Genomic DNA, 8,958 nt, shown 5'->3' on the forward strand with positions numbered 1-8,958 from the left:
TTTCTACTCCCGTAAAGATTTACACCCTCGGAAACCCTGTACAGGGTCGCTATGGGTCGGACCCGACTCGATGGCACTTAACAACAACAACAACAACATGTAGAACTACTCTTGTAATTTCTATTGGTATTTGATGTGTCAACAGTGTTTTGACAATACAGTTGTATTCAAATTTTGACTTTCTTACTTTGCTAATATTAGCACTTGTTTTAAAAAAAACGAATATAGGAAATTGCTGCTCGAGTGAATCAGTCAGCTCTGGAAGCTGTAACTCCATCCCCGTCTTTCCAGCAGAGGCATGAGAGCCTACGGCCAGCAGGGTAAGTTACCAGGCTGAGCTATTTAAAGGGTTAGCAAGCACTTTGTTTTTACAGTTCTACTTAGATCAGTACTAACTAGTTCCCCAAACCACACACGATGTGTGTTTTTAATTGGGCAAATGTACAAATGGGATCAGTAAAGCTGGTAGATGATGTGGATTCCAGATTTCCCTCATTGTGTCCTATGAATCTTTAGATTAGGTGATTTGTATTTTTAAAATTTAATAACTGGAAAGAAAGAGGTCTGTTGTTAAATACATAGCTATGAATTATGATTGTGCTTTTACTGAAATATATTTAAACTGACAATAAAAATTGTGTTTTCTTTTCTAATAGTTTAATTATTTGATTTCCAAAAGAGAAAACTAAATGCAGTGCCTTCTCATTCTCTTTTATGTTCAGACAATCTCGGACACCGGCAGCTCGAACCAGCAGTTCAGGATCTTTAGGATCTGAGTCCACAAATTTGGCTGCCCTCTCTCTAGATTCCCTTGTTGCCCCAGACACCCCAATACAATTCGACATCATTTCTCCTGTGTGTGAAGATCAGCCTGGCCAGACAAAAGCTTCTGGCCAGGGAGGAAGGTGAGTAAAGAATGTATCACAGGGATGTTGTCTATAAGGTTTTTGATTTCATTCCTACATTCACAGGTCATCTCTTACATGCCTTATGCATTGATTGTGTTGTATTTTCTTTGTTTTCATTACTTAATAATGATAATGTTGTGGAAATATGCAAGTTTTTCTCTGTGTCGGCCTTTTACCTCAAAGGAGTTAAGGTAGTTCAGTTTATTTATATTTTAATTTTTATTATATGCTGAAGGCAAATAACCTCCAGTAGGAGGGAAAAAGTGCTGTGGTTCCATAAGTAGTTTAAAAATTGTCCTTCCTAACATTTTTTACAAAAAGTGTATAGTTGATGTTAAGAATATACACAGAAGAACATAGACCGATTTAACAATTTCTACATGTAGAACTCAGTGACAGTAAAGACATTCTTCAAATTGTGCCACCATCCTCACCCTCCTTTTCTGAGTGGTTTCTGCCCCATTGGTGTAACCCTCATAAGTTTCCTGCTTAACCTCTCAAATTGGGGTTGCCATTTTTATCCCACACCAATAGATCTTAAAAAGAGCACAGTTCTCATGGCAGACATTCTGTACTAGTTGAGCTAAAGTACTGTTTGGTTTTAAGATTTGAGAGTTATTCTGAGCTTCAGGTTCAAAGACTCCATAGTTTCAGGAGTTCATTCAGGCTTAAGAGATTTTAGTTTAAAAAAATGTTTTAGTCCTGAATTGCTACTTACATCTTCTGCTTCAGTATTTATTTTACAATTTCAAAAGACAGTTGATAGTCCTATCATTAGGTTGTATATTTTAAAAATTCTTGAGGGTAGTACATGTGCAATAGATTTATTAGAAATTACCTTGGAGCCAACTAAGAAATTTATATTAAGTACCTAAAACAGTATCACTGTTATAAATTATTAATAAATCATTTTTATATGATAAAGAATGCCCTTATCAAAGCTGTTAAACTTTTCTTTCTTTTTTTTTTTTTTTGCTTCAAGTAAAAGAAACAAAACTTAAGGAAAATAATTTCTCTATTAGGTTGCCTGTTTAGTATATTGATAATATATATTAATTTGGATAAGAGCAATTTACATTTATTTGATCTTAGAAGTATTTTTAGCATTTGATTTAGGTTTGATAATGATTAAAGAGATCAATGCCATACTGTTATTTTAAAATCACTTAGCCTTGTGCTTCCCAAACCTACCTTGAATTGCTTTCTTCCTTCATTGTGGGCATGCCAAGTATACTGAGGGCGGTAGCTTTTATCTCCAATTCATTTTCTCTTCCCATTTTGTTGTTCACACCTTGAGAAATGTGAATTGAAAAATAGAAAATGTTCAAATCTTTATAAATGTCCTTGTACACTTGTTGGTAAGAGCTGTCAAGTTGGTTCTGACTCACAGCAATCCTGTGTAGGGTTTCAAAGAGCCGCTGGTAGGTTTGAACTTCCAACCTTAAAGTTGGCAGTCCAGTGCTTATCCTACAGTGCTACACTAGGTCTACAAGACAACCTAAAAAGACATTTTCACAAGCCCAGTAAATCTTGGAATGTCTTTTTTTTTTTTGGTAGTTAATAGAACAAGAGACATTTTATCTGTGCTTTTTTAAACTCATAGCTTTTGCAACAGGGTTTATTGTAATATTGAGGTGTGTGCGTGCACATGCGTGAGTTGGCTTCCTGTTCATCTGTCTTTTCTAAATTGTAGCAGCACAGTTTTTAACCTTTTAGCTCAGATATTGTATGAAAGCAGGGACCTTTGTCATAGTAACTTGGTCATTAGTAATCTACTTTAATTGAATGGGCATTTTAGAGCTTTTCTTTTTAAAATTTATGCATAAGATTTTGTGACTCTTTACTTTTAACTCTGGTTTTAATGACTGAGATTTCCTCATTGTCATTCATGATAACTGAACATTTATTCATGCTTTATTCCTAAACTTCTCAGGCGTACAAATCCATTTGGAGAATCTGGAGGAGGTAAAAAATCTGAAACTGAAGGTAAAATAGAGATTCATTGTTTTTGTATTTTAAAAATTCAGTAGTAAACTGTGTGAAGAATTTGTCATTTAAATTTCTTCGGCTACAATTCTCACATTTAATGTTATTTTCAAAAATTTCTGATCATAATATATCTAAGAGAACAATATTAATGCTATTCACACAAAATTATAGAATATATCACACTTTTGACCTTTAAGCAAGCTTTCGATACTAAAGATATTTTTAAAGCTTTTTCTAGTAGCATAACTTTTCCTTTTCTAGTGGTTTTTAATTTTGATATAATTTCTGGCTTACAGAAAAATTAAAGAATAGTATGTGGAATTCTTTTTACCCAGAGTCACTAGTTGTGGAAGAATAACTTTTTGCAATTTGAATTTGAGACCTTCACTTTCTTATAACTTGAACACTGGCTGGAATTAGCAATTATTTCTAAATACCTTTGCTAAGTTGAATTTTTCACTGGCAAATCTAAAACTATGTATTTTATTCTTTAGAAAAAAGAAACACAAGACTTAAAAATATGTAATGTACTTTTTCTGTCATAGATTCTATTCTTCATCAGTTATTTATTGTCCGATTCCTTGGTTCTATGGAGGTGAAATCAGATGACCATCCAGATGTTGTCTATGAAACAATGCGTCAGATCTTAGCTGCCCGGGCCATTCATAATATCTTTCGGATGACAGAGTCACATTTATTAGTCACTTGTGACTGTTTAAAGTAAGTAATAACTCCTCCCTCAAAAACTAGGGCAAAAAAAGGTTTACGTAATCTGAGTCTAATTAAAATTTGTTTTCTAAAATTTTCATAATTATTATAGGTTAATTGATCCACAGACACAAGTTACAAGACTCACAGTGAGTTCTACATGTTTGTAGCTTTATTCTAAACTCCTTTGTGCATGTCCTACTTTATAATTACCCTAATTCTGTCTCCAAATATAGTAATATCAATTATGATTGGTCTTCATTCATGTTATAATGCCTATGTCCATCTCTGCATGAAGTTATTATTGAACATTGTATGTAACATAAAGAATCAGTGCAATCCTCATGATATCAGTGTTTTTACCTTGATTAGGGAACATGTAGGTCTTTGGGTGGTGCAGATGGTTTGCATTAGATTGCTAACCTAAAGGTTGGTGGTTTGAATTCACTCAGCAGCACTGTTGAAGAAAGGTCTGGCCATTTGCTTCTGTAAAGATTTGTTGTTGTTAAGTGCCTTTGAGTTGTTTCTGATCCATAGCAACCCTGTAGGGGTTAACAAGGAGCAGCTGGTGAGCTTGAACTGCCGACCTTGTACTTCAAACTGACTTTGCAATCCAGCACATTAACCCACAGTGCCACACCAGGACTCCTTTGTAAAGATGATAGCCAAGAAAACGATATGGACCAGTTCTGTTCTGTAACTCATGAGGTTACCATAATTTTGAATCAACTCAGCAGCAGCAGATTTGGTTTGGTTTGCTTTAGGGAGTATATATCAGACACTAAAGAAAATAATAAGAGTATTAGTGGTGGTATGGGATAAGCACTGGGCTGCTAACTACAAGGTTGGCAGTTCAAACCCATCAGCTGCTCCTATACAGGGTCTCTATGAATTGGAACTGACTCGATGGCCATAACAACAGCAAAGAAACTATACAGCATTGAATTTATAATCTATTTTGACATAATTGGACGTGTGTTCCTATTTAATGATTTAATAATGTAGACCATATTTATTGAATTTGATTTTCTGAAATATGTTAATGACTAAAAAAACAGATTCTATTTGGTAATCTAAACCAATTATGACATTATTTGTTCTTTGACTACCCATCTATTTAGAAAAACAATTGGTTTTAATATTCTATTTATGATATTTTTATATAGCCTAAGAGTTGCCTATAAATGCTATAATGGTTTGAAAAATCTAATGTTTGCTTCTGATGTTTTCTTTTTTTGTGTGGCAGTTTCCATTACCCAGTGTAGTTTTATATGCTACACATCAGGAAAATAAGCGGCTTTTTGGATTTGTGCTTAGAATCTCTGGAGGGAGAAGTGATAGTAACCTGTCATCAGTCTGCTATATATTTGAATCCAACAATGAGGGAGAAAAGGTATCTAACTTTTCAAAATTTGTTTCTGTTGTGAAAACAGATCATAGTCACAGTTCTTACTAAAATTTCTGGGGAAACCCCAGGTTTTGCGTGGTCCAGCTGAGCTGCTTTTACCAAGTGTGTTGCTTTGAAAAACAGTCAAGCAGACAGGTTGGACCATCTGACTCCAGAGCCCTGTATCTTCCTGGCCACTGATGACTGGTGGGATCAGTCATTTTTAGATGCCTTCAGCTTAGGCAGGGCAGCCTCAGTGGCTCCCTGCTTCATATTTAGTGGTAATTGATAGTAATGAATTTGAGATAGCATGTGAAAGAGAGGAGAGCCAGCAGCCAACTCCTGGCATTTGGTTATCATACTGCCTTTGAGACAATGAATTATGCTAAATTATAAAACTGCTTACATCATTCATTTGGATTCTTGAAAGTAATTCTTTGAGGTGAGAATTGCCTGAGTTTGTCGTACTTTTTCCCTTTTCAGATTTGTGATTCTGTTGGACTGGCAAAGCAGATAGCCTTGCAAGCAGAACTGGTAAGAATTTGAGATGCTTAATTATCCAAGAATTTTAAAGTAGTTCTGTGTAATGTAAGATCTTTCCAATTAGCAAGTAAATAAAATGATTCTCCTAAATAAAACAGTGGATGCTATTGTTGACAGAGGGTTTAGAATGTAGACTTTTGGTGTACTTTCTCATGTATACATGTGAAGATATTTGAAAGAAGGTTGCAAAGGTACTATAATTAAAATGTATAAAATGTCACATTGCTTCATATTTAATTCATTGGTTTTATTCATTTGTTCTTCAGAATCGTAGGCAATCAGAAAAGCAAAAAGAAATAGAAAGAGTAAAAGAGAAGCAACAGAAAGAACTCAGTAAACAAAAGCAAATAGAAAAGGTATGCAGCGCTAATGTCTGGATCTTCTTACGTGGTTGTAGTTTCAACACTGTGATTTCCAGATTTGAACTTCCACTTGAAGGTCTGTTTCTGATTGCTCAGCACTTCATGACCAGATGACTGATAGCATAGCAGAAAAGGGTGGCACGTGCCTTCTGCTGTGTTGTTTGCTTTGTAACTACACTGGCATGTTGTGTGACTCACTTTGTAATAAATGTGGCAGAGTTTTCCTATTGCAGTGAGGATTGTCTCTATAAAGCAGGTCTTTCGAGTGACTATCATAGGTGTAACTGCCATAGTTGGAAGCCGTGTTCTCCTAGAGTCCACAGCCTGGAGGAGAGTGAGAGAGAAAGAAAGATATGGTGTGTGCTTGTTGTTTTTAAAAATCTTGCCAGGAGTGTCAGATCACTGCCCATAAATAGGATGGTTTTTTCAGGTGGGGGAGTTTTGCTATCTTTTGTTTTTTAGTAACAGTAAAATGTATACAAAACATGTGCCATTGTAACCATATTTAAATGTACAATTCAGTGACATTAATTACATTCCCCATGTTGTGCAATCATCACCACCATTCATAACACGATATCTTTAAGCTAGAAAAATTTCTGAGCAAAATCTGGAAAATGCATTGAGCAGGTAGATCCATGAGACTTTACGAGTCTGTTATAGGTGGTGGCATTGGCAGTAGGAATGTAAAGAGGAACCAGCTGTGAGATACTTAAGAGTAGATGAGCAAGAAATGGAAACAGTTAGATGGATGAAAAGCAACCCCAAAACCAAACCTACTGCCTACTGATAATGACCCTATGGAACAGATTAGAATTTAGCATTTAAATCCTTAGGATTTCTGAGAGTATAAATCTTGATGGGAGCAGACAGCCTCATCTTTCTCCTGTGGAGCAGCTGGTGGGTTTGAACCGCCTGCCTTGCAGTTAAGAGCCCAACACTTTATATACTCCACCAGGGGAGAGAAAAATGGCAAAGATATCTTTGATAGTCTAGGCCAGGGGTGGGAAACGTCTGACCCATGGGTTCCAATCCATAGCGACTCAGCTGCTCCTAGGAAACCTGTAAATTAAGTTATAAATTTTGGCAGATACAAAGGTGCTCCCTCCCACCCCCTGCTCTAGGCTAAGGAAAAGTGACCCTTAATTGAGCAAAGGTGGGGTTGGGATGATCACTAGTATATAGTGAGTATGGAAGATAGCTTCTAGTCAGGAAAACACCAGAGATTGGAGTTTGAATGTTGGCTTTTATAGGGTTTCTAGAAAAGTGTCCAAAATTGTGTGGTGTTCCATTGGTTAGCTATATCCCTTTTTCAGTAAATTGGCAGAATTAATGCATACATATTTATGACAGAAAGGTTCTGAAGAGATTCTCAAATAAGTATTTTAATTGCATAGTTTCCCATTTGACTACAAACTAAACCTAGTTTATTTTTCTTTTTGTTTTCTGTTAGGATTTAGAAGAGCAAAGTCGATTGATAGCTGCTTCCAGTAGACCAAACCAAGCCAGTAATGAGGGGCAGTTTGTCGTCCTTAGCAGTAGCCAATCAGAAGAGAGTGATTTGGGAGAAGAAGGAAAGAAAAGAGAGTCAGAAGCATAAACTTATTCTTGCATTTTGGTTGATGTCCCCCTTACCCTACCCCCTGGAATTTACTGTCAATTTCTGTGGTGAAATGGCAAGGTAACAACTATGTTGAAATAACGAGGAGGAACTAAGCTTTCTATTTGCTTATTTGTAGTTGTAGATGAAATTGCACTTGTGATTTAGGTTTTTACTGATTTTTTTTTTTCTTTCTGAAAAATGATATACTATGCAGTAATATCAAATCCCACCTGTCAGTAAGAAACCTGCTCACCTCCCTTCAGTGCACAGCTGAGGAATTACACTTGCTCAAGTTTTTTTTCCTTCAGATTGTGAACTTTTATCTTGTTTTGTAATTCGCTATGACTGTAACAAATCAATTATTCTTCCATGTCAGATATTTGTGGGTGTGCACCCTCTGTTTCATTCCTGACATTTTATTGGCAGTGAGGAAGCTTTGGACTGATTAAGTTCAAAAACTTTGATATAGAGAAATCTACAAGTTTGCAAATATTTTAACAGTAATAAATGTGCAGTAGAGGTTTTATAAAGTTAATTAGAACAGATTTTAGACTTAGGTTTCAAATTGTGGCAGGTGGCATTGTTGACTTCAGGGCACTTTCTTGGGACACTCAGATTCCTCTGGTGTACGCCTACTTCACCTTGATGCCAATGGGAAAGATGCTGAAGTGTCTTCAGTTCCTGATGAGGCTGGCCCTTGGCATTTTTTTTTTTTTTACCATGTTCTTAGTTCTCAGGTTGGAACTTGAATATTGCTGCAGAGCAGTAATGGTTAAAATGAGATTTTGGAATTTATCAAAAGGGATTTTTTTTTCAAAGCTGTCTTAGATTTAGGATTAGATATAACAATATTGCTACAGGATGATGCATTGTATTTTCTGCATTGCATGAAATAATTTTTATTGATACTCAAGCAATGTTTCAAAAAAAGTTCTGTAAGCATTGTGTTTCCTGCTTAAAGTAAAAATTTCCAGAGTTTAGAAAATGTAAGCTTTTAAATTCCAGACTGATAAACTCCCAGTATTTTCATAATCCCATATTTTGATAAAATACAGAATCACTACTTTATATCCACAAAACAAATAATGTATGAGAATAGAATCATTTGCACTAATTGTTGTAACTACTTTTGTTCTTTAAAGTGAGAAAAAGATTTAATTCTATTAAAAGTTGCAAAGAAACTGAATGCCTGGCACAGTATAGAAGAGTTGACCAAGAAAGGATTTTCACCTGGTGCCAAGGTTAAAATGACATCTCTTTACTGCCTGTCTTCTGTATTGGAACTTGATTCCTTTTTCTCTTATCAGATTTTTAACACTGTTGATAGAAACGATTTTCATGTATTACACATGAAAAAGTATATATAGATAAGTTAAATATACTGAGTAACATATTTTACATAAACTTACACAGTTTCAAGAGGTTAACCAGTAAGACTAATTTCACAAGTTAAAAGTT

General features: G+C 35.3%; 1 protein-coding gene across 1 annotated transcript in view; it reads left to right on the forward strand.

The window, feature by feature from the left end:
• The window catches only part of APPL1 (adaptor protein, phosphotyrosine interaction, PH domain and leucine zipper containing 1), a 38,863-nt gene extending 31,213 nt beyond the window's left edge, over positions 1-7,650 (forward strand). Inside the window, exons 14-22 of the mRNA XM_006862065.1 lie at positions 229-320; positions 723-905; positions 2,842-2,894; positions 3,443-3,617; positions 3,718-3,754; positions 4,852-4,998; positions 5,476-5,526; positions 5,802-5,891; positions 7,351-7,650. Coding sequence (XP_006862127.1) covers positions 229-320; positions 723-905; positions 2,842-2,894; positions 3,443-3,617; positions 3,718-3,754; positions 4,852-4,998; positions 5,476-5,526; positions 5,802-5,891; positions 7,351-7,497 — 975 coding nt within the window. The 3' untranslated portion in view covers positions 7,498-7,650. The remainder of the gene's footprint in view (positions 1-228; positions 321-722; positions 906-2,841; positions 2,895-3,442; positions 3,618-3,717; positions 3,755-4,851; positions 4,999-5,475; positions 5,527-5,801; positions 5,892-7,350) is intronic.
• Positions 7,651-8,958: the final 1,308 nt, after the last annotated feature.

The sequence above is a fragment of the Chrysochloris asiatica genome, unplaced genomic scaffold (genome assembly GCF_000296735.1).
Source record: "Chrysochloris asiatica unplaced genomic scaffold, ChrAsi1.0 scaffold00046, whole genome shotgun sequence".
Lineage (NCBI taxonomy): Eukaryota > Metazoa > Chordata > Mammalia > Afrosoricida > Chrysochloridae > Chrysochloris > Chrysochloris asiatica.